Source organism: Zingiber officinale, chromosome 7B (genome assembly GCF_018446385.1).
Source record: "Zingiber officinale cultivar Zhangliang chromosome 7B, Zo_v1.1, whole genome shotgun sequence".
NCBI lineage: Eukaryota > Viridiplantae > Streptophyta > Magnoliopsida > Zingiberales > Zingiberaceae > Zingiber > Zingiber officinale.
Genome location: NC_055999.1, coordinates 114,298,509 through 114,325,239, shown reverse-complemented (window position 1 = coordinate 114,325,239; position 26,731 = coordinate 114,298,509). Strand labels below are relative to the sequence as shown.

The 26,731-nt window shown below is 34.2% G+C and overlaps 1 protein-coding gene across 1 annotated transcript; it reads left to right on the top strand.

The window, feature by feature from the left end:
- The first annotated feature begins 137 nt into the window (after positions 1–137).
- Positions 138–25,092, top strand: LOC122007002 (lycopene epsilon cyclase, chloroplastic-like). Its single transcript, XM_042562737.1, has 11 exons — positions 138–657; positions 1,690–1,861; positions 12,331–12,466; positions 12,549–12,659; positions 12,731–12,833; positions 16,907–17,050; positions 17,146–17,253; positions 18,017–18,113; positions 18,212–18,340; positions 23,470–23,602; positions 24,794–25,092. The coding sequence occupies exons 1-11, from the start codon at positions 343–345 to the stop codon at positions 24,966–24,968; spliced, it is 1,623 nt and encodes a 540-aa protein (XP_042418671.1). The 5' UTR covers positions 138–342; the 3' UTR covers positions 24,969–25,092.
- The last annotated feature ends 1,639 nt before the right edge of the window (positions 25,093–26,731 follow it).

Below are 26,731 nucleotides of genomic sequence, written 5' to 3'. Positions count from 1 at the left end.
GAAAGGAAACACTACGAAGGACGAGGCATATCCACGAAGTGGGACCGTTTTCTAGAGAACCTCCAATAAATAAATGACACGTGGGATCGTTGCGGATGAAACAGCTCAACCGTTCATTTTAGAGAATGGCAGAACGCTGCTCTTCACTTCCTCTTTCTCTCTGCTGTCCTGCTACTCTCTGTCTCTCTCTTTCGTTCATCTGCTCCGTCGAGAGCCCATATTCCGAAAACCTAATCTGAGCGTAGTCTCTGTCTTCCTCAAGCTTTGATCCATATCTTTGACCGCTCGAGTTCCTTTGGCCGAAGAGGAGTGGCAGCGGCAGCGGAGAAGGTGGCGACGGCAATGGAGTGCTTCAGTCGCGCGAGCACCGCTGCAATATCCGTACATCCTGATGAGTGGATTTTTCGAAGGCGGAGGATTCCAGTTACGGGGCAGAAGCTTCTTCGAAGCCAGCGGCGCCGGTCGCTGGCCTTGCTCAGGGTGCGGGCCGTAGTTGGAGGCGGCGCGGACAGCTGCGTCGCCACCAGGGACGAGGTCTCTGGAGTGGAAGAGTTTGCGGACGAGGAGGATTTCGTTAAGGCGGGAGGGAGTGAGCGGCTGTTTGTCCGAATGCAGGAAACTAAACAAATGGAGAGACAGAGCAAGATCGCAGATAAGGTTTTATCTGGCTTCTCTTTTATACACTGATGTGATCCTTTTTTTTCAATTTTTTCCCCTATCCCTCTGTTTGTTGTTCATGGACGTCAAAACAAGTTCGAATTCACTTCTCCTTATCGCGGCATACAATGTTAAATCTTTGTACTCTCAACGTTAAGCACTTTAGAAAGTGACAAGTTGACATGAATAAGGTGCCTGAACTGTGGAAGATAAGTTTATGCTTGAGGTTCCACCTCGTTATGATAAATCAGAAAATCACGGATTGTAGCCGAGTTTTGTAATGGATTTATGCTATATTGTGAAATCATCACTAATGTTTTTCAACTAAACTCTCAATTGTAGTTGATATGAGCCAAAACATTTATTTTTGATTCCTTTTTCTAGACTTTTCAAGGAAATTTAGAATACCATTTTAGTTGAGAAAAGTGCCCTTTGCTAATAAGTTTGAAATCCTACAAAGATGATAGAAGTTAGATTTCCAGCATCTTTTCTCAAAATGTTTGAGAAAGTAAGATGGCTAGAGCTGACTTTTCATTGTAAGCTAAAGAAATGCTTATGAGTGAATATGCATTTATTTTTCCTTCAGGTATTGACATGAATTTCATATGATATCATTTGACCACAAAAATGTGTCAATGTAGCAAGGATTGCCAGAATACCATCTTTAGCACACTTGGCATCCAAGTACTAATTAACTCATATACATTGAAACAACCACGGCAGCATGTGACCAAATTGGATAATCATGGTTCATCTATAACATTTCACTGTATGACCAATATATTTAGTGCTTCTTCATTGTTGCATGAACTTTCAATTTATACTAGAGAGTGAAGTTACAGGAAAACATTACGATGTAACAGATTTGCTAATCTTTGTGAATTAACAGAAGGAATAGTACCAGTGTACAGGTAGTGTGTATTAGTTTTTAGATATTCGTGTAATGTTGAATTCATCTTAATGTATAATTCACTTTTGTTTGGACTAGTATGTTTTCTATCTAATAAAAGTAGTTGCAAATCCTTCTTTCAGCTGTTGCCTATATCTGCTGAGGGTTCTACATTGGATTTAATAATAATTGGCTGTGGTCCAGCTGGTCTTTCTCTTGCTGCAGAATCAGCTAAAAAAGGATTGCAAGTTGGTCTCATTGGACCAGATCTTCCATTTACCAATAATTATGGTGTGTGGGAAGATGAGTTTAAGGGTAAGTATTCTATCATCTTTTCATATATTGGCAAATTTTCTTCTCTCTTAGAGTATGAATTAGTTTTTATAGTTTTTTTTTTTTTTGTCTTGCTGACAAAAGATACTTTTGAACTCTTCTTCTTAATTTTATACTGGAGACTACATTATTATCATACTTCATCAAGCCAAAAGAGATTTTATCAGAAATCATAAATTCAAAGGAATTAATCCCTTCAACTATACAGTTTTTACCAAGTCGGATAAGATATATGCTGCGCATAATCTTACTAAGTTGTTTATAATTGAAATTTGTCATTGTTAATCATAAAAATGGGATGAGAATGACATCCAATTATTATATTAAATGGATAATCCGTGCACGAAGCTCTTGCCTATGCAGGTCTCGGAAAAGGGTCAGACCACATTGGGTCTATTATACACAGCTTTACCCTGCATTGTAAGAGGCGGTTTCCGCCACTCGAATATGTGACCACAACGCCATATGACAATAACTTTACCATTGCACCAAGACTTTCCTTCTGTTCTATTATTATACTAGATGCTAAAAAAATAAAATGTTCAAGTCATAGCTGACACAAGATAGAAATGGATCTTGACAATAGAGGATAACTTCAGTCCAATTGGTCCTGTATTAATCTGATTTGACTAAATTATTAACCAATTTCTTCCTTTTACCAAGTAATTACTTTTTGAAGACAAAGCATCAAGATTGGACTACAGTTATCTGAGCTTGATCCTAATAAGCTAGAATTCAACCACCCATGAAATAAAGTTGAACCTATATGTTAAGTTGATGCTGACTGGGGATAGCATTGGTTCGAGCATATCTAATGGTAGTAAAGCAGCATTTGTATGAGACAAAGTGGGTCTGTACTATCTTTTCCAAAAGCCATTTGGATGTGGTCAATATGTTTTCTCACTCCATGAGAACATTATGTTTTTTATTACTAATGGATTAACTTGTAAGTTTTACGCTTTTGTGTATATCCAATGATTTCTCACTGGAGTGATGGTAAAAAAGCCTGATTTCGCACATGCATGACTTGCCAGCATAATAATTTCCTCTAGATGCTAAGAAATTTTGAATGAGTTCAAGTCAATTTAGTATGAATAGGCAACCACCTATCAAGCATTCACCTGAAAGCAAATGTACACTTGAAGAAAGATATGGTGCCACACTTACTTGAGAGCTATGTTACATGCTGATAAATCTAAAATAATCATTCTTAAATGTATTTGAGTATTGTTATCAATTTGAGAATTTGCAACATGTGACATTGGGAAGATCTTGGTTAACCCTTAGCCAACAGACTTAGGTTAGAAATTCAAAATAGATATTGGACTATCCTCACTAAAAATAGAATACTATGCTGAACACAAGGAAATTTCTCACAAAGTTGTAGAGAGTAAATACTACTTGAGCACAAAATTTCATAGACGAAAAACACACAAACCTAGATTGAAGAGGGAATTAAAGATTCAAATTAACATCTTAGAAGACTTTACAAAAACACACTTTATCGCATGTTGAGGTTTGACAAGTTGCAAGGTAGAATACTCATTGACACAAGTACAATTGGCATGGGAGAGAATACCCATACCTAACATGATTGAGGTTTGATAATTTACTGAACTGGCTAGATCTCAATTGTGTCGCTCGACACAATGCAAGATTTCAAACCATAATTGGTTCTCTTTTATAGTTGTGTGATTTTTTTTGTCTTAGTTCTACATCAAAATGAAAAGTATTGTTGGAATCGGAGCACAGCGGAAGACCTATACTAAATCATGAATCTCTTCGTGGTACATATAGTTTTAAATAAAAATAACATAAAAACATGCCTATCAAGGACCTATACTAAATCATGAATCTCTTCGTGGTACATATAGTTTTAAACAAAAATAACATAAGAACATACCTCGAGTCCTTGATAGGCATGTTTTTATGTTATTTTTGTTTAAAACTATATGTACCACGAAGAAATCCATGATTTAGTATATGTCTTCTGCCGTGCTCCGATTCCAATAGTGGTATCAGAGCCAATTCGTGGTTGGATCGTATAATACGAAGCCTCTTCTTCAAAATTTATTTGAGGAATCAGTGTTTTGAGAGATTTCAAAAAAATCTTAATTTCTTTATTTCAAGTTATATGCCTTAACATTTCATGATAGAAATGAATTTTGTCTAAAAACTTATAAAGTAATACATATTGTAATTTAGGTATAAATTTCTTATGGCATAAGTAGATTAATATGTTAAAATCTCTGAGACCCTATTTATCTTAAAAGACTATAATGATTAATGGAGATAAATCTCGTAATGAGATTGTGCAAATGCACAAGTAGTTAATTATGATGAGACATTTTAATAATTATAAAATCCCTTAAATATATTAAAGTCAAAATTTGTTAAAAGCCCTCCACTAATAACTATGATGATAGTTAGAGTTTTTACATAAGTCGGTACAACTCAGCCGTGGGTTTGTGTTAAAACATCTATATTTATCATAATTATTAGTGGGTCGACTTAACTCGAATTCGTTGACATGTTTAGCTAAGGTCAATTGATTTGAGGGACAAGTGTTAAGAATATAAGGCTCAACAAGAATATATTGAAAGTCACATAGATTTGTGATTGACAAGTTAAGGCCTACTTGATGATGTAGCATGTAGGTATAACTCAGCTATGTGCATTCTATATGATTCAGGATTTCGGTCCTATTAGGAATTGTTATCAACTAATTTCCGATTCTAACAGGGAGGGCTGTTGGACTTGAATAAAATAATAGGAGTTATAAAATCCTTTATTAAATATATTCCACAAATACTAAAACTTTGTTTTAAATTTTAGATGACAAACACAAGTACCTTATCACTGCGAAGCATTCTCGAGAAAGAGAATATCCTCCTTAGTTCCAACTACTTGGATTGGTATAGGAAACTGAAAACCGTCTTAAGACATGCGAGGAAAATTTACGTGCTCGAAGATGAACCTACATCCGATGCTTCAGACGAAGATCAATCATATTATTCTCAATATATGACAGATGCATTGATGTGCAATGCATCATGTTGTCTTCTATGTCTCCCGAGTTGCAGAGATATCATGAGAACATGAGTGCTAGGGATATTAGGAAATAATTATTATAAGTAAATAGTTTTTTGTTTCCTAGTTATTAGATAATAATTATTATTAGAAAATAGTTATTTGTTTCCTAGTTATTAGAGAATAATTATTATTAGAAAATACTTATTGTTTTCCAAATTTATGTAATTTTCTTATTTTCACTTGTAATGATATTTATATATACCATATGCTATCATTAATAATATGTGAATTCTATCGTCAATATGGTATCAGAGCCTAAGCTTAACAACAACCTTTTTTTTTTTCTCTCTTTCTTTTCTCCACAATACCTACCAGCCGCCTTCTACAATGCTGCCGCTGACGACATCAACCGCCGACTCCAGCCGTCTTCTACAATGGCTGCCGCTGACGACATCACCCGTCGGCTATCTCTTACAAATACTCCTGATTCTCCTGTCTCTCTTGTGGTTCTCAACGTCAATGCTCAGACACCGTTGAAACCCACCACCTCCAATTATTTTGCCTGGTGCTTGCAGTTCACGTCTCTTTTATTCGAATATGACTTACTGGGTTTTGTTGATGACTCACGTCCCTACCCCCTACGCAGATAACGCCTATAGATGCCATGCTCCCTCAGGCGAATCCTGATCATGGCTCCGCTAGGATCAACTTTTCCTCAATGCTATTATAGGTTCGATGTCTCCTACTCTTGTGCTATTTATTTCTTCATCAACTTCATCTAGAGACGCATGACAGATGCTGGAGAGAACCTACGCCACTCCCTCACATGGCAGGATTATGACTCATTGTCAAAATCTTGCTAGCCCTCAACAGGGTAACAGATCTATCACAGATTATATGCAGGACATCAAAGAAATATTGATGCTCTTGCGCTTATGAATGTCAAAGTTGACTTTGATGATGCTCTTAGACTGAGGTTGAATATCGTGTCATTGTCTCTGCAGTAACTGAGATCCAATGGATTAAATCACTTTTGATAGATCTGTTTCTTCTGGTTACTACGCTTGCTGCGCTTTTTACTGATAATTTGGGTGCCACGTATCTTTCAGCTAATCCTGTTTTTCACTCTCGGATGAAACATCTGACTATTGACTATCACTTTGTTTGTGATTTGGTGCGGACCTCTGAACTACGAGTTACTCATATTCCTGCTAAGGATCAGTTGGCTGATGCACTTACAAAGTCGCTTTTTCAACTTCGGTTGTTTGCTATTTGCAGCAAGATTGGTGTCATTTCTGGGACACCATCTTGAGAGGGCGTATTAGGAAATAATTATTATAAGTAAATAGTTATTTGTTTCTTAGTTATTAGGGAATAATTATTATTAAAAAATAGTTATTTGTTTCTTAGTTATTAGAGAATAATTATTATTAGGAAATACTTATTGTTTTCCTAATTTATGTAATTTTCCTATTTTCACTTGTAATGATATTTATATATACCATATGCCATCATTAATAATATGTGAATTCTATCGTCAATAAGGGAGATTGATCAGCACTTGCATGTGCTCTTCCAAGAAAGTGCGAGAGTAGAGAGGTATGAAACCTCTCGAGCACTATTGCGTACCATGCTGGAGGAAGGGAACCAAGTTGAGTCTCATGTACTCAAGATAATCGGGTACATAGAGAGGCTTGAGAGCTTAGGTTTCAAATTGGACCAGGGCTTAACTATTGATCTGGTCTTATCATCACTACCTCCATCATTTTTCCAGTTCGTGTTGAACTTCAACATGAACAAGAGCATGGACAAGAGTTTGATTGATCTGATGGTAATGCTGAAAACTGCTGAGAAGGATATGAAGATAAATCCTTTATTGCATGTAATGATGGTCAGAAAGACCAACAAGCGTCCTAGCACTAGGAAATTTCATCCCAAGGCTAATGCAGTGAAGAATCCTAGATATCAAGCTCAGAAGAAGCTTAAGAAAGGGATGCATGCACCCGAATCTGATGAGTAGGAGGCCATGTGCTTCCATTGTGGCAAGAAAAGTCACTAGAAGAAAAACTGCTATATTTTTATGAAGAAGAATTCCAGTGGAGCGGATGCTTCATGTATCTTTATGATAGAGTGCAATCTTTCTGTGTCTTCATCATGGGTCATAGATTCTGGAAGTAGTTCTCACATTTGTGCGAATATATAGGGTCTAAGTGACTGCAGACAGTTGTCCAAGGGCGAGATGAACCTACAAGTAGCTAATGGAGTGAGAGTTGCTGCGTTAGCTGTAGAAACTTATTCAATAAATTTGTCTAATGGATTTGCTTTGAATTTAGAAAATTGTTATTTTATTCCTAATTTCTCAAAGAATATCATTTCAGTGTTGAGTTTGGACGCTAAGGGATTTGTTTTTCAATTCAAGGATAAATTATGTTCCTTTTATTTGAACAATGTATTCTATAGGAATGACTCATTGAATAATGGTCTTTATGTTCTTAACTTACATGAACCGATTTATTGTATTGAAACAGAAATTGCATGTCTCAAACTTGACATATCTCTGGCACTGTAGACTTGGTCATATAACCTAGAAACACATCGCTAGATTACTCAGTAATGGGTATTTGGACTCTTTTGAATTAGAGCCCATAAATAAATACGAAGCATGTTTACAAGGAAAAATGACCAAGAAGCTTTTAACCAATATAGGTGAAGGAGCAAAGGAACCACTAGAACTCATACATAGTGATGTTTGTCGGCCATTGCAAGTTTAAACTAGAGGAGCGTATACCTACTTCGTGACTTTTACTGACGATTTAATTAGATATGAATATATCTACTTAATGAGACATAAGTCTGAAACTCTAGACGAGCTTGAGGAGTTTAAGAATGAGGTAGAAAATTAACTTGGCAAGAAGATTAAGGCCCTTCAAAGTGATCGAGGTGGCGAATATCTAAGCCAAGAGTTCATTAATTACCTAAAAGAGTGTAGGATAATTTTTTAACTTACACCTCCTAGAACGCCAGAGTGGAACAGTGTTTCGGAAAGGAGAAATCGCACACTCATGGATATGGTTAGATTAATGATGAGTCATGCAAGTCTTCCAATGTTATTTTGGGGCTATGCCTTAGAAATAGTAGCATACATACTTAACCAAGTTCCAACCAAGACAGTTAATAAGACTCCTTATGAATTATGATTTGGAAAGAAAACAAATTTATCTTACCTTAAGATATGGGGTTGTAATGTTTACGTGAAGAATGAAAATTCTAATAAGCTTGTAGCAAGATCCATAAAATGTACATTTATAGGTTATTCCAAAGCTACAATGGGATATTATTTTTATCTCCCAAGTGAGCAAAAAGTGATTGTTGCTCGATATGCTACTTTCTTGGAAAGAGAGTTTATTTCTAAAGAAAGGAGTGGGAGTAAAGTAAGTCTTGAAGAAATTATAGACTCTACAAACAGGTTGGAAGATGAACACTTGGACAATGAGATAATGCAACAAGTACAAGTGTCTCCTTCATCCGAGACTGCTCAAGAAACACGAGATCAACGTAAGTCTACAAGAATATACTGAGAGTCAAACAGATACGGTTGGTTGGTAACCCAAGATGAGGAAGTGCTACTCATCAAAAATGATGAACCGTCGACTTATGAGGAAGCAATTGCTTCAAATGATTATAAGAAATGGCTAGAAGCCATGAAATCTGAAATGGACTCTATGCACACCAACCAAGTTTGGGAGTTGGTTGATGTGCTGGGGTAAAACCCATAGGGTGCAAATGAATTTTCAAGAAAAAGATTGACATGGAAGAGAACATAAGTACCTATAAAGCTATGCTTGTGGCAAAGGGTTTCAATCAACGTCAAGGAATTGACTATGATGAAACGTTTTTGCTCGTTGCAATGCTTAAGTTCATTAGGATTTTGCTACCTATAGCAGCTTACAAGGATTACGAGATTTGACAAATTAATGTTAAAACTGCTTTCCTAAATGGAAGGTTAAGGAGGAAGTATCTATGGTACAACCTCTCGATTTTATAAAATCAAAGAACGCCAATAAGTTATGGAAGCTCAAGAAGTTCATTTATGAACTAAAACAAGTATCTCGGAGTTGGAATATGCGATTTGGCGAAGTCATTAAAGATTTTTCTTTTGACAAAAATCCAGAAGAATATTGTGTTTACAAGAAGATTAGTGGAAGTTAGATTACGTTCCTAGTGTTGTATTTTGATGATATACTTCTTATAGGCAATAACATCCCTAGCCTAGAATCTACCAAGACTTGGTTGGGAGAGTGTTTCTCAATGAAAGATCTTGGGGATGCAACCTATATCTTAGGTATTAGAATATACCGAGATAGACAAAGCATGTAACTAGGGTTGAGTCAAGGTACATACATTGACAAAATGCTGAATAGATTCGGTATGCAGGACTCCAAGAGAGGATATTTACCAGTGTCACATGATGTACATCTTTCAAAGCCTATGTGTCCAAGAATACAAGAGGAAAGAAGTAAAATGGATAAGATATCTTATGCTTCAGCTATAGGGTCCATAATGTATGCTATGATATGCACTCGACCAGATATCTCGTATACATTAAGCATGACGAGTAGATGTCAGTCAGATCCTGGAGAGGATCATTGGACCGTGGTAAAGATTATTCTCAAGTATCTTAGAAGAACAAAGAACATGTTTTTAGTTTTCGGAGGAGACGAAGAATTGGTCGTTAGAGGATATACTGACTTCAGTTTTCAGACAAATCGGGATAATCACAAATCGCAACAAGGTTATGTGTTTTGTCTAAATGATGCAACTGTTTGTTGGAGGAGTTCCAAGCAAGAGATAGTTACAGATTCAACAGCTGAGTCCGAGTACATAGCAACTTCAAAGGCAGTAAAGGAAACTTTGTGGATCAAGAACTTCATAGCGGAGCTTGATGTGGTTCCTAGCATTGTTGATCCAGTTGTGCTATACTGTGACAATAATACGACCATAGCGCAGGCAAAGGAGCCAAGGTCTCACTAACGATCCAAGTATGTACTGAGGAAGTATCACCTCCTCAGAGAGATTGTTTAGAGGGGTGATGTGTTGGTTAGCAGAGTAGATACCAGCGAGAACATCGCAGACCCACTCACAAAAGCCTTAGCTCTACAGAAACATGAGACCCATGTGAGGAGCCTAGGACTGAGAGTTCATAGTGTTTGACAATAGTGCAAGTGGGAGATTGTTAGTGTGTGCACTTATATGCCAAGACACTCCTTATTTATTTTGTGGATAATTATTTCATAAAAAAATATTTATCATTAATTATTTACTTTTCTGTACGTATATGATTAATGATAAAGTTTATTAATGGGTATATCAATATGAAAGCAGTCCTTGATCAGATAGATATCTAGAGGGGACATGAATATCTAGATCAATGCTAAGTATGATTAGGTCGAGATAGACCAAGGGATGGATATCCATGTTATACTTGGGTGCCTTGAGTTTAGAGGTACACTGGACACGACTCGCTTAAGAGGAGACTACATATTAAGGATTATTGGTCATTCCTCTTATGAACGAGTGTAACTGATCTTTTGATTTGAGACTTTCATTTATTCTATGCGTGGAGTTATGTGCTTTTACGCCATTAAAAACAATCTTTAATTGGATTGTGATTAATACGGTAGTTGGGTGTATGACAAAGCGTAGAGAGAATAGTATTAAGTCAATAGAGGATTCATCGCTCTCTTGGATTAGGAGTTAGCATCCGGGCCACTTGATAGAGATATTAATGATTCGAAATTCATGGGAATGGGAGGAATGATTTATCATTCAAGAGGAATCTATTATATCTTGGAAATAATGTAAAACAATTAATTTTGTAATGATGCATAATGTATTAAATTAATTGAGATGTAGGCTTAGATGAAGAGATTGAACTATACAATAATCGGTTTATAGTGGTTTATAGTTTATGATTAATATTAATTTTATCATGTTGGGTGACTAAAAACTGTTGTTAGACGGTTACCTTAGTCTGTGTATGGATTTACATTGTCTTTATGTATAAAAAGGTCGCACGCATAGCACGTAGACATGAACATTATTTATAATTGATTATTTTAGTGGATATAAAAATTAATCAATTGATTAATTAATTAGATTATTAATTAATTCTGAAAAATCAAAAGCTAGTCGAGATCCAGATCAAATATGAATTTATTTAATTCAAAGAAGAGAGAATTCGAATAGTCATAATCATGATGATTAATGGAGAATTCGAAGAGTCATCATAATGAAGGTCATAAATGAAGAATTTATAGAGGTCATAACTCTTTATCTTCCTAATTAACGGAGATCATAAGTGAAAAATTAATGGAGACCTTAACTCTTCATATTCCTTAGAGGCTATAAGTAGCCATCCTTGGAAAGATTCAAGCGAATTCCTTCTCTCCATTTCTCCCTCGTCTTCTTCTTCGCTTTCTTCCATCGAAAGAGATCGGTAGTGCTTCCAAGGCTTTGTCGATCCAAGAGACTAGCATCTAACAGATCGTGTCAAGGGCTCTTATCTGTCTGTGATATCATTCACGCCTATTGAGTACTCGAGGTATGTTTTATGTTATTTTGTATAAAACTATATGTACCACGAAGAGATCCATGATTTAGTATATGTCTTCTGTTGTGCTCCGATTCCAACAAGTATAACTTAACATGTATACAATTATGTAGAAAGAATTGAATAAGGAGTTACACACCTTACAATTGCGTTAGTTAAGTAAAAAATCCAAGTTAATACAAGTTTAGAATCTTATTTCGAGCTAGGATATCAGTCATCGATCAGAATGAGACATGCTAGTGCTTATATCAGTTATTATGATCTCGGTGTCGATCCTTGTATAGCACCCTAATGGAAGAAACGGAGCTTCCTGCCTTGTTGGTCCCTATAATCTTGCCCACACCTCGCAAAAGACTTCTTGTTCCTCATCTTCATAGAGGAAGCCTTGTCATCATGTAGGAAAGCTGATTGTTTTCTCCAGAATGGCTCACTGTTTGTAGTCTTTATGGAGGAAAGCTTGTCATGCATTTGCCTCATCTTCTGGAGGAAGGTCGAAAGCCTCGATTGTGAAGTTAATATATAGATTTTTGTATTTTAAATTCCTTTTTGTCCATTGATAATTTCCAACTTAATGCAGATTGATGTCTTTCCTGTTATACCTAATTTCACAGGGGATATAACCTACTATATATCCACTGACTTTGTTTTCCATCACATTTTATTTTATTTCATTAGTATCAATTAAATCTAGACTAAGCAGAATATTTAAGAAATGGCTGGCTGCCTTAGTATTTGATTTCCTCGCATTTATCTTGAGAGCTATTGGATAAGAGCTGCCTTTTGTTGTTGATCCTTTTTGTCCTTTTAGATCTTGGCTTAGAGAGCTGCATTGAGCATGTCTGGCGTGATACAATTGTCTATCTTGATAGTAATGAACCAATTTTCATTGGTCGTCCATATGGTAGGGTTAGCCGACATTTATTGCATGAAGCATTGCTGAGAAGGTAACATGATTGTTTGTAATTCATTTCTCATCAAAACATAGTGATTAAATGTAACGGTAACTAATACCGTTTGCATCTTCAGGTGTCATGAATATGGAGTCATGTACCTCAATTCAAAAGTGGAAAAAATTATTGAAGGAAGCAATGGATGTAGCATAGTTGTTTGTGAAAAGAATTATATGATTACTTGCAGGTACTCCAAGATATGTATGTTATTACTGATATGAGAATTCAGTGCTAAATTGCTAACTTCCAAAAGTGCAGGCTCACTACTGTTGCTTCTGGAGCTGCATCAGGAAAACTTCTCGAGTATGATGTAGGAGGTCCTCGTGTTTCAGTGCAAACAGCATATGGAGTTGAAGTGGAGGTACAGCACAATTCGTATTAATCTTTGTGTCACCCTGTTGTTACACTTAGATTCTTCTGGCTAGTTTTTCTTCTCAATATCAAGTTATCAGCTATTGTTTAATAGATGAAATTTATAGTGCTTATTACATCTTTTAATTTGAGGTATAGTACCATATTAATAGATTATTAAACTGTTGGCCGAATTTAACAAAGCTACTAACTTTTGACATATAAACAATCTTATACAACATCTCTGAACAATTGTATAAAATGACGACTTGATATAAAACCCAAGGAATACATGATTTTAGCCGCTCGCATATAATAAACCTTGTTTAACCATGTGGTGGATTGAACTGTGATAGAGATATATAGTTGGTATTTATAGTCTTTGTTACTTAGACTCATTACCTCCTCCCATTTGGAATGGCATTAATTAGGTTTTAGATTGCTTTATCATTAAACAACCCTCAAAACCCTAGGGCAGTGTCTACTTGGAAGGAAGGGAGCTAAAATGAAGGGGAGGAAGAGGGAAAGGATGAGAAGCATATGTTTACTTAGATGAAACTATGGGGAGCAGAAAATTAAGGATCCCTTGACTTCTTCGCATCCAAATTTAGTACACCCAATTATGGACAGATTGAAAGAAGAGAGAGGGAAATGGTAAAAAACCAATATATATTTTTCTTCATTGCCAATTGTCAATTATCAGTGGCTGTCAAACCACCATTGGACCATCATCGACTGCCCCGAGTCATCAGTCTCGACCATCATCAACTTATGCTGAACCATTGCAAACCGTCATTGATTGTTGATGGACCATTGACAGCTACCGATCTAATTGTCAAACCACCATTGACTATTAAATTTGACCACAGAACCATTACAAATCATTGTTTGACCATTAGACCATGATGAACTATAGATCTGATCCTTGAACCACCGCTAGCCATTGTCAGACCATGACTGGACCATCGTTGGACATTGATCATCATCATCACTTTCCAAATAGAGTGGAAAATATGTTGAGGCATATTTGTTTTTCCTTCCTCTCTTCACATCCAATTAGAGAATTTTTTTATCACTCCTCTCTCTCCTTTGCCCTCCTTTTCTTGTCCCTCTAAACCCCCTCTCTCTAAATAGATGTAGCCTAAGAGGATTTGTACAACCATAAATAAAGTTATGTAAATGTTTCATAAAATATTTAATGTAGGAGGATTGAGAAACTAAAGATTTTAATTGTTGTAGTTGTAATATTTAAAGCTTGCCTCCATATATGTTATTCTTAGGGTTTAGGCTTGGTTTGAAATTTCATGTTGTGTCAAGTGACACAATCGAAATGTAGCATTCTGATAGATTACTGAAACCCACTATTGATTGGCACGACTGATGGCATGTTTGCCCCCGTTGGTATGTGCTAAAATGAATTTAAGTAATGCTTTATATCTTTTTGTAACATGTTTTTGTAAAGCTCTAGTCTTATTTTTAAAAGTAACATGTTAAGCGAAAAAAATTTTAGGAGGAATTTTATATGAACATCTCAACATTCTTTTTTTTAATGAAATTATTAGAAGAATAAAATCAGTCTAAATTCATCTCTGCATACTTCAAAGTGTCTTTTGTCAACATAACATGGTGCTGGAACCATACTATTCCGGCTATGGGTGACGACTAAAACTTCAACATGGAACATATTTAAACTTCACTTCTATATGATCCACTACACTCATTTGTTATTAATAAGGTGTAATCTATAGAGTAGATGTTTTGTAGTATTTTCTAACTTATTTCTCTATTTAATTTCTTTAGACAAGAAACAAACAAGCTTAATAGATGAGCAATATCAAAAGCTTGTATAGTTATCATATTTAATGTGTTCTCCTTTATTTATGGACATAATCCAATTGCCAAACCCATATTAAACTGTGTGATATTACTTCAATTTTATTCTTAGCATCATGTCAATTCTTCAAATGAAAGATTATGTTAAGGTGATTTAGAGCAAAGGAATCTCTAATTGACATAGACAAGGGAAAGGAGACATTAAAATTTCACGGCAATAATTCATCTCTTCTTTGACAATTAAAATTATGAGTGAGGAGACCAAGAAGAACATGAAAAGATTTGTTGAAGAGCTCCTTATCTCCAAAAGACTCTCTAGGAAGCTTGCATTAGGCAATTTTTTTAAAATACAGATGACTAAAGGTACTCCAGTCAATAAGCTCCAGAATATAAGAAAGGCGATATTATATTGTCTTATGATGATTACGTTGAGATATCCATTTTATGACCATATATAGAAATATTATAAAATCTTAAATCTTGACTCACTATATAATATCCTATTAACTTAATACTCTTAACATTCTCTTGTAAGCTCAAGGTAAAAATACTCTCTATGTCTAACTCATTTCATAAAACTTCGATTTGCATATAACCATCTTTGTCTATAAATTAAACACTTTGACAAAGAAAGAGAAAAGAGAGAGAGAGCAAAGTGAGAAAGCTTAGGAACTAATCTCTCAATTGAATTGAGTATTTCTTTTAAAGCTGGAATTACATCAACGCATAATAGATTGCAGGTAAAGAAAAAAACATTCAAGGGTTTTGGAAGAAAGTTAGAACAACTCGACCTTCTACTTGACTTAGCAAAATGCTAATACAAGATTTCTCTGGTAGGTCTTCACTAGAGATGGAAAGCACAACTTTAACTTTGTTGGATGTTGTAAAATCTGAATGTAATATGCGAATAATATTTTTTTTGTTTTAATTCTTTACCATGCATATGATACATGCAAATATTCTAAAATTGGATATGTTGGAAGAAGGAAGAACAAAACAAAGGTTGTTGGGAAGGAAGAGGAAGACAAGTACCCATAGACTCCCCCTTGTGACACGACTTGATGAAGATGAATGTAAAGGAGACTATACAACTGGGAAGGAATAAAAGGAAGGAGAAGAAATAGATAAACTAGAGGAAAAAGAAAGTCTCTACCTCACCTAAAATAAGATGAATCTAGTTGAACTATAAGATTCGACCCCCATGATGACTTAATCTTAGATGAAACCTCTGATGGAATTTGAAAGAGCCCTTTGGTAATTCTTTAGATGAAGCACTTGATGAAGGACTTGATCCCTTTGATAACCAATCAACATGTTACTTAATGATGATGCCTTGGACTTATAGGTTATACTTTTACCCCAAGAGGCCAAAGATAAAATTGAGCAAAACAATCATCATAAAATAAATAAGAATGCCAGATAATCATTTGAAAACTAACAGAGCAATTAAAACTTTATTGGTATGTGTCCGAGAGAGAGAGAGAGAACAAAACACCAAGGTCTTTGATACCATGTTACTGGAACAAAAGTTGGTTATTTCAACTTAAACATTACAAATGTGTCCATGATATAAATGACATTTGCATTTGTGCTTATGACTCATTTGCAAGCTCACCATTCAGAGTGGATGATTGATTAATGGCAAACATCGCATACAATCAACCATTTGAAACCCATTTTTATTCTTTTTGGCTCTTTCAGCTACGCTATTTCACAAGATTCAAATGCTTGTTTTCCATATGCAAGCTTAAAGGCCCTATGAGGAAATTGTAAATATCTTGCAAGGAATTTAGCTATCTTATGCAACTCTGATGAGAGTCTTTATACTGGAATATCCTTGTTTCATGAGCCATCATTAAAATATTTTGGATGTCTTTATATATGGTACTAGAGTTTTTCTACTCTATGAGCTACAGTAAGCTCCTTGTGAATTTAATTGAGGATCTCTGTCATTTTGCATGTGAACGTAGGCCGATTGATTGAACCATATTGTTTTTTGTGTCCTCTTTTTCTCATCGATTCTTGGGCTCATTGAGGGTTCATTTGGCCTCTCAGCACATCTTAGTCCTGAAACTTTGCCTACTAGTTAACTAATTCTTTTCTTCATGCCAAATGAATATCAACAAGGCAAGGAAACTAAAATGTTTTTTTTATAATTATTTCAATGAAGTCACGTGTGATGTATATTTGGCATGAAAACTTTAACTCTAATTATTTTTTGGTAATCATTCTATTTGATCTCATCTTCAGGTGGAAAACAACCCATATGATCCCGACTTAATGGTTTTCATGGACTACAGAGACTATATGAAGGAAAAACAAAGATGTCCTGAGGCAGAGTATCCAACATTTCTCTATGCCATGCCCATGTCACCTACAAGGGTCTTTTTTGAGGTTTCATTTTTAACATTTTTGTGAACTTTCCTTTTTTTTTTTATACAATCTCATTTTACATTGTAATGAATGGCTTAAACATGACATGATTACAGGAAACATGTTTAGCATCAAGAAATGCTATGCCTTTTGATCTTCTAAAGAAGAAACTAATGTCTCGTTTGGACACTATGGGTGTTAAAGTGCTGAAAGTATATGAAGAGGTAAAAGATTTGAAAGTTTCTACATTTTCTTCGTATATTGGAAAAACAGAAAAAAAAAGAAAAGAAAAGGAATATACTTACACATGAAGGCTGAGCTGTCAGAGTACTTGCAGTGTCTTTGAAAGTTCATTTGAATCATGTATATGCCATCAATATCTATAGTCCTTTTCTTTGCTAAGAAATCATGTTGTTTGCTGAGATATGATCTTTCTTATTCACCTACCATGAAAGAAACATATTTTTTTTTTCTGAAACTGAAGCTAAGATTTTGAACAGAATAGTTCATTGTTATACCTGAATATTTTCATTTTGGCATAAGTTTCAACAGTCATGTCCTTCCTTTATTTTGTGAATTTGAATAAAAACAACAATCTTTTGGGACTGGTACTACTGTTGTTGACACTTAAAAGTTCTTTATTACCTTATGTTTTGATGCAAACATTTTAATTTTCAAGTTTGTTCACTCTCTTATCCTCTGACAGTTTGTATATTTTTATAGTGGATTTTGTAGTAGTTGTTTCTACACGGACGCTGATTGTCTTGGCAAGTTGCCTTAAGAAACTATGCCCTAGGTGGGCACTGATTTTCTTGACTAGTTTGCTTAAACAATATTCCCTGAGAGACAGATTGTCATGCACCTTTTGAAGTTTTATGATTGCTAGTCATAAATTTCTACTAAATAAAGTTTAATGAGAGCTTGTTGATATGCATGGATTTTCACCCCTTTGCCTTTCAGGCAATAACTTTGTAAAATATTCTGTAGGAATGGTCATATATTCCTGTTGGCGGGTCATTACCAAACACAGAACAGAAGAACCTTGCATTTGGTGCTGCAGCTAGCATGGTGCATCCAGCTACAGGTAGGAATTCAATTTCCATTATGGTTTCACTGACCTAGTAAGTTCTTTCTATATGTTCATGTCTGCAGCAACATTATTTATAGTTCATAAATAAACAGGATATTCGGTCGTCCGGTCCCTTTCAGAAGCTCCAAATTATGCATCTGCGATAGCAGCTATATTGAAGAAAGATATATTTTGTGAAAAGAACTCAATGATGCAAACATATCGTAGTCCCTCGATGCTTGGTATGAATTATCATTTTTTGAGAGATCTTTTATTCCTTGTCTTTCTTTTCAGGATTGTTGGTTTGTTTGTTTTTATTTCAAACTATATCTATTAGGCTTTCTGCACTAATATGTTTCTTATCACACATTTCTTGGTGGAAGCCATATCTCTGCTTCTTTGTAACTTTGTTTTATGAAACAATGATCCAAATCTTATTTTATGCTGGTTAGCGGGGACAAAAACTACTGCTCTGTTTATCACCGAGTGACACAATGACATATTGATACACCTTACATAGGTTGGGGGAGTGTGTCCCTTGGTGCCATGAGATGTCAATGGAGTTACAATGGGAGGTGCAACATGGAATAGAAGGTGAGCATCTTCTTTAGTTCTGTGAGCCACCTCCATAGCTGCAAGCCTTTCTTTACAAGACAAACAATAGAGAGGGTTGTGCGAGGTGAATTGAGGATTTTGTGAATTAGGGTTCTTCTATTAGGTCAATCCATGAGCAGCTCAGCTCATGATCTCTTGGCCAATAATTTTATGTGAGGGATTTGTGACTGAGGCCACCTCTGTTTCTTCTTCCTTCTTTAATTTTGCCTTCTCCTAATTAGTACCAATCAACATCAATTTGATACATCATCGCCACCATTGATACATCTTGTTTTAGTATGGATTGAAACCCTAGCAGGGGGAAGAGGATACCTCTGAGTTTGTTATGAAATAGCTTATATGATTAATGGTGTATGAATTTGTTGATAGCAAAACTTGCTTTTATACTGCTCTTAATTATCTCTTTTTAATTAATGAACTTATGGAAGGGGAGCCTTGGCGCAACGGTAAAGTTGTTGCTTTGTGACCAAAAGGTCATGGGTTCGCCTTTTGCAAAAAGCAAGGGCGTACAATGAATCCTTCCCCGGGACCCCGCATAGCAGGGGCTTTGTGCACCGGGTTGTCCTTTTTTTTTAGTTAATGAACTTATGATGATTTAGATCTACAACTTGAGTCATATATTCATACTCAGCTGTTAGTTATCTTAATCGTATATTAAGGTGCCGAATCATGTCGCTCGACACATTTGAATAAATTATGTGTAAATTATCATAAGATGAAAAAGTTATAATTTATAAGTGACTAAAGATAAAAATTAAAATTGAATTGGTTGCAAACATTTTTTTACTTTAAAGATTGAGATAATCAAACTAATAAAAAAAATATTACTGGAATAACAAACATATTATACTTTATTAATATAATTAATATATAAACAGTTATTTATAATAAAAACTAATTAAAAATGATCTTATATTAAGTAAAATTTTATTGGCCTAGCATGATATGGTACTAAAACCGTATCATCGAGATAAAAAATTTAGTATAGCTTGAAATTTTAAAATTTGCTTGATAATACTCGAGAAAAGGAACTTATCCTATGTCATTGTGTCAATTACGTCAATGAGTATTGTGTCATACTAACATTCGACACCCCTTGAAATGATATAAGATGCGTCAAGATAAGTTGAAATAATTATTGTTATTTTTTTTAGATTGTGTTCGTACAATACAATGCAAAAATTGTCGTATTAATCTAGATAGGACATATAGCTTGAAGGTAGACATATAGTTGTGGTTTCTTCTTTACATCTCCTTCCCCTTTCCCACTTTAATTCTTCACTAGCACCATAGTAGGGTATTGAAATAGAATTGTTTTATGAAACTTTGGTACAAATCGAGATTTTGAACCTTGGTTCATAGTAATATTTTTGGCAATTTATGTTAGATCATATTAAAACACAATAATGTGTATGCCATTACTTGAAATAAAAAATAAATATATAATAAAAACACATAAGTGAGCTCGGAATGTTAATTTTACTACACAACCAACCAAGACTCATTCTATGTAATGTTCCTCGAATATTTTTGATTGGAAAACTTTAATTGTTAACTAATCTACAAGATATGTTCTAATATACTCAATAGACACTCTTTGTTTGTGAATTTCTTCCTTAATGACAAAATACTTTAATTTTATATGTTTGACACCTCTGAAGTATTTATTATTTTCGGAGAAGAATATTATTGCATAATTATCACAATAAATTTTAGCAACTTGGTAATAGTGTTGACAACTCTAAGTTCAAAAATAGAGCTTGCAACCATAATGCATTAATTGTGGCTTTAAACATGTCACAAACTCAACTCCTATTGTAGATAAGGCAATGATAGATTGCTTATCACTTTGCCATGATATTGTGCTTTCATAAATAACCAAAAATGGATTTGTGTTGTCAATGCATTTAGCAAAATCTGAATTGAAGTGACCAACCATTTCCAAATGGATTAAAACTTTCTTAACAACTTTCTAATGATCAATTCTAGGATTACTTTGATATTTGCCTAAGGTTCAAAATATCGAACTATGTTGAAGTTTCAGTCTTTGAACAAAGCGATATTGTTTTAGTATATGTTTCGATGCATGGTATCAGTAATGGATTGGAGTTGAAGGAGATGAAACACTCAGTGTCGAACATGATTTTAAATCTTGTACTATGCTGGGTGAAACGATTGAAACATAATATCCGGGTAAATTATCAAAAATTGATACCACTCAGACAATGTCTCATTTCCATACTTCATCTCCTTCCTCCTTTAACCTCCAATTTATTACCAGCAGTGTGCATATTTTTCCAAGTCAAAAATTGAAACTACGACACAATTTGAGATTTTAAACCTTAGTACTGAGTGGTATCGAGTTTCGGCACGGTATGAGATTTCAAATCATGTGCCTAACATTCTAATCGTACAACTAATGTATGATTTTGTACAGATTTGCATATAAATTAGACTTCTTAGAATAGAAACATATGGAATTGAATCTATATATTTTCGTTGATTATTATTCTTTGGACATTGCATGAGACTTAATTTATCTCTTTCTGAATTGGATCAGTTTGCTATATTAGCCCTCTCTAGAATTCCATCAATATAAGTTTTTTGATACAATCATAATAATTCTTATAATCTATCACGGATTAAACTTAAAATACCATTGCATGGAAGCCTCTTTAAGTCGATATATTGATTTCATAAAATTACACGAGGGCCTTTTTCAATTGAAAGGCCTTCATGTTAGTCTATATAAAACTTTTTTTAAAAAAAAATCCATTCAAAAAAGATTGTTTTCACATCTATCCCATGTAACTCTAAGTTATAATAATAAGTAATGAGTGTTTCTTTGAGACGGGTCAAAATGCTCTTTATAATCAACATTATCTTTCCGAGTATATTCTTTAGCAACAAGTCTAGCTTTATATCGTGTAATATTACCGTATGAGTAAGGCTTAGTCTTGAAAAGCCATATACCCAACTCGTTGATATCTAACATCATTATTAAAAAAACAATTTCTTAGATTTTGCACTTTCTATGACATATGAAAATGAAACTGAATATTTAATTTGTAGATCTAATTCTTGCAAATAAGCTTTAGAGTCGCTTGGAATCTTGGAATAAATTATTTTGATTTCCTCAATAGCATTTCTCGTTACTCATTTACATGAGCTCTCTTTTCAAGTTAGTTTCTTCAGGGGTGTTTCTTCATTTAAATGACCTTTAATGTTGTTATGAGGTTCTTCAACAATTTGAACAACTTTTTGGAGCAACACTAGATGAAGGAACACTCATAGATATATTTACCTTAACTTCCTTAATGTTCACAGTTTCACACGTTGTTCCTCACTCCTAACTTCACTATTTTAAAGCAATTTCACATTACTAGTTTCTATTATTTTTGTATTATGGTTAAGATAATAAAATATGTAACCTTTAGATTTTTTTGGGTAACCAATAAAGTAACTACTAACTGATCGAGAGTTTAACTTTCTTTCATGTCAATTATAAACTCTATGATGGATCATTTATGTCTTTTTATTTATAGGCAAAGAGACCAATGTATGTGTAGTCCCTTTAATTTTGTGCATCCATTAGGTATCTATTTTATGTGGATAGATGAGAGTAATTTTAGGAAGTTACTTGTGAGAATTAAGTATTTTTTTTAAATTTTAGGTCGTTTATTTAGTCACCCAAAGACAATTATTTAACATTGAGCCCTAACAACAATCGCGGTAAAAGAGAAGAAAATGGAGCTTTGTATTGAGCTCTAACAGCAAACATAGAAGAGGATGAGTAAAAGAGGAGGACGACGTGGAGCTGGGAGTACAATATACCTATTGAGAAAAAGGCTCCAAATCTGAGGCTTTTGCTTGTTGTCACTAAAGGAAGAAAACTCTAATCCGGATGAGGAAGCTCATGTTCATCATCAAGGAAGAAGATTTGTTGCTTGAGGAGACTTGTTTTCTGCCTTATCCGTGCTCATTTCATTCCGTGAAGAAACATAAGAACTTAGTGTTCTGGACCGCACAAAGAAAAGATGTCAGGCATTTTCATTGCCTCAATCTGTCCACTTCCCAGTCTGCTGGTGAAACAACATGTTTTGTTCATGTTGATCAGCACAACCTTGTCTCTCTGAATTAGCACTTAAGTATCACATTCAAATATGGATTTGTGAAACGATCACCATCCTTTTCAGCTTCCAATAGGCCATCTGTTAGACCATAGCAAAAAAGTTTAGTGGCCCTTTTGGTTTATGAATGCAGAGTATAGATGTTCTAAAACAACTAGTGCATACAAATCACATCTAGAAACAATGATCATGAGTATGTGTTTCTGCCACTATGGAGTTCCTCAATCACCGATTTGCAAATTCTCAAAGGAAAAAACTCTGAAACTTGATCAGCTGCAGAAAATTAATTACTTGCTTGACCTAAGTATACAAGAAAGGTGACTGAACAACTTCAGATATATAATTTAGGCCATAGAGGATAAAATAATGTTTTATTGGATGTATATGGTTAGAAAATTAAAGGACATCTTTGAATTAGGGAGATAGAGATTAATATTCCATTTCTTTAATCTCTGATTGTTGGGTGTTCCGCATTATTTTTTTATTTATTTTGGAACCCAAGCATTATGAGGGATTCTGTATTATTGTTCCAATTACTGGCAAATGGAAAACACTGTTTTTCATTTATTTTCAATTGGTTGTCCTGCACTTAATATTATATCATCTATTCTGTTGTTTTCTTGCAGCATGGAAAGTTCTTTGGCCACAAGAAAGAAAAAGGCAAAGGTCATTCTTTCTTTTTGGGCTAGCACTGATAATAGAACTTGATATCGAGGGAATCAGGACTTTCTTCCAAACATTCTTCCGTTTACCAAATTGGTATGCCTATCCTTGTCCATGTTTTACTATTCAAGATACAATATTTTTAAAGTTTTTGTGAGCATTTCATGAGTTTTAAGAGTTAATTTCATTTTTCTATGCTCTATGCAATCAACATTACAATGTAAAAGAAGCACATGAACACCAACTCAAGTACTAGAGATGGTGATCTAAGTATAAAATCTATTAGTTTTAAAGATGTTTCAGTTTATTTTTTCATATTTTAATATCTATTGCAACTACTCCTAATTACTCTTTAATATTATTATTTTATTCTTTCTAGGAACTACTCCATTTTAACATTTTCCAATAAACACCACTCAGATCCATAAAGTTTAGTAGATCATACTAAAAGGGAAGCCTCGAGCACGAAACTCTCGTCAATATGAGGTCTCGACAAAGGCTTGGATCACACTGGATATATTGTACGCAACCTTACCTTGCATCTCAAGAGGCTATTTTTGCGACTCAAACTCGTGACAATAACTTTTCTATTACGGCAAGACTTCCCTTCAGTAGGTCATACTAGTCTTAAAAATATTTCCTTCTAACTCAAGGGGTATAAAAATCTAAACATTAGCCTCGATTTGAACCATTCATTTTTTTGGTAAATCTGGTTGGACAGAATCTGACCAGCCAGAATATGAATTTATCTAGTTAAAAAATTGATGAAGCTAGTTAAAAAATTAATTAAGTATTATTAATAAAAACCAATTAGGTATTATTTTTGAAATTAAACATGAAAATAAATAAGAAAGGATATAATTGACTCATAAAATATGATATTACTTGAACATCTTTAATAAGGACCCAATTTTTTTTTAAAAAAAATCATTCTAGCCCGTAAGATTCTAACCATTTAGCATTGCCCTCATTTTTTATCCTTTTAATTATATCTTGATTGATATTTTTTTTATTGAATAATAGAACTTTATATCGATTCATCTTAACCACTCCAATTCAAATTTTCTTTGGCCTTCATATCCCAAGTTTTTCAAGCTTTCTTCATAATTCAAGTTTAATCTAATTGCGCTTTTGTCCATGAACACATATGATCCATAAATAGCATAATATTTTTTTAAAATTTGATTTGTTTAATTCATGTATTATTATAAAAAGATAGAGACTAGAGTCTCACCTTTGATCAATCATCCTGGTGTTATTACATCTTGTATTCTTGTTGATTTGCAGGATGTGGCAAGGCTTTCTCGGATCGACACTTTCATCTGTGGACCTGATATGGTTTGCCTTCTACATGTTTGTGTTAGCCCCAAACAGCATGAGAATGTGCCTTGTGAGGCATTTGCTGTCTGATCCAACAGGAGCAACAATGCTGAAAACATATCTTGCATATTCTCAAAACTAGCTGTTTCTCCGTAAGTTTTGAAATGTACATATGATCATCTCGACTATATTAACTAGTCTTGGACCATAGTAATGAAATTATTTGACATGAGTATTATAAGAATAGATATTGAGCATCGACTGCAGAAGGTATTAATGTTTGTCATAGTAAAAAATTTTAAGAAAGTTATTATATACATATATAGTTGTTAATGTTGCAAGTTGGTTTTCAAATGGTAAAGACAATTACTAATCCATTGCGATACAAATATCATTTATGGTGCATTTAGTTCATACAATTGACTTGGAATGAGATGGACATTGTTTCAAGGACTTGATTGTTCTTTATTTCTTTCATAGCAATAAAATTGATAAGGAATACTTAGTTACATGTTTAGTTCATAGAATTGTTACAAAGAAAAAAAAAAAAGAAATGAGTTTAAAATACTATGAATTTAATTGGAAATTTTTTATATGTGATCAATAAAGTACAATTAAATCCATCAATTTATGGTATTCGGAATTAATAAAGAGTTTAATAATGAATCACATATATTTGAATAATGAATATTACATTCACTGTACTATTGCTTTTGCTAAAAATTCTTCATTTAAACTTTATTATTGTTTTATTTTTAAAAATTGATGAAATCTCTAGTGAATTGTCATCAATTTTTCCTATTTTATATAATGCTAATATCTAAATAAAATTTTGTCATGTCCGGTATATTCCATCAAAACATCAATATCAATGAATAAAAATGAAAAAAAATTTGAAGCAGCAAAATCTATGAATTAGAAATAAAATATAAAGTGCTAGCATAATTCATACGCATCAAAGATCCATTGACATCCATCATTTTTTAACAATGTGACATCTCTCCTATCAACACAATAATAAAAGAAATAAAAATGCTTTCACGTATGTGGTGCAGTGGTAAAATACTTAAAGGAACAAATAAGAGGATCATATTTTGAATCCCAATAGAGATGAATACTCTAAAGATACTTTGAAGGTTGACTTTTAAATATGCATAAATTGTACTAGGAGAGAAGATTGTTGACCTTCAAGATTAGTCAGACAAAACCTAGACATTTGAATTATCAAAAAAAAAAAGAGAGAGAGAGAGAAACAAATATCATCATAAAATTTACAAAAATTAGACTTATCATAAACTATTAACCCTCTAGACATACAAAAGACCACTAGTAGCCTCTAGAGTTCAACTTCCCTATACATCAGTCCAAGAAAACCTTTTAACTAATTTCTAGCATCCAAATAACATCCCTAACTTCTAACAACCAACAGAACTTAATAAGCATTTCAGAACCACAGAGCAACTATCCATCTCCAAATACAATATATCCATCTCAGTTTTCAGAATTAAACTAATAGATGGTTTAATACCATTCTAGCATCTGTATCAAGCAATCAATATCAAACAAAACATTAATTATGAAGTAGTATTAGTTTCCAATAAAAAAGCGATATAGACACACCCCACTGGAAATCTAAAATCACAAGCATCTACTTGTCAAAAGAAGTTATAGCAGAAATAAACTTGTCGCTCTGCAATACAGATCTGTCGTTCTGTCGCTCTACAACGTAGACCTGTCGCTCTGCAACACAGACCCATCGCTCTGTAACGTAGATCTGCCCGTTCTGTCGCTCTGCAATACAGACCTGTAGTTATACAACACAAACCTGCAGGTCAGTCGACCTGCCCGCTCGACAATACAGACCTACTACTCGGCTAATCAGCCTGCTCGGCGACTCAGTTCGCT

What these genes read in the sequence shown, in the direction of transcription:
- LOC122007002 (XM_042562737.1), top strand. Translation starts at nt 343, where the DNA reads ATGGAGTGCTTCAGTCGCGCGAGCACCGCTGCAATATCCGTACATCCT. An exon ending in AGAGCAAGATCGCAGATAAG is followed by an intron (nt 658 to 1,689) that starts GTTTTATCTGGC and finishes TCCTTCTTTCAG; the next exon opens with CTGTTGCCTATATCTGCTGA. An exon ending in CATGGTGCATCCAGCTACAG is followed by an intron (nt 18,114 to 18,211) that starts GTAGGAATTCAA and finishes ATAAATAAACAG; the next exon opens with GATATTCGGTCGTCCGGTCC.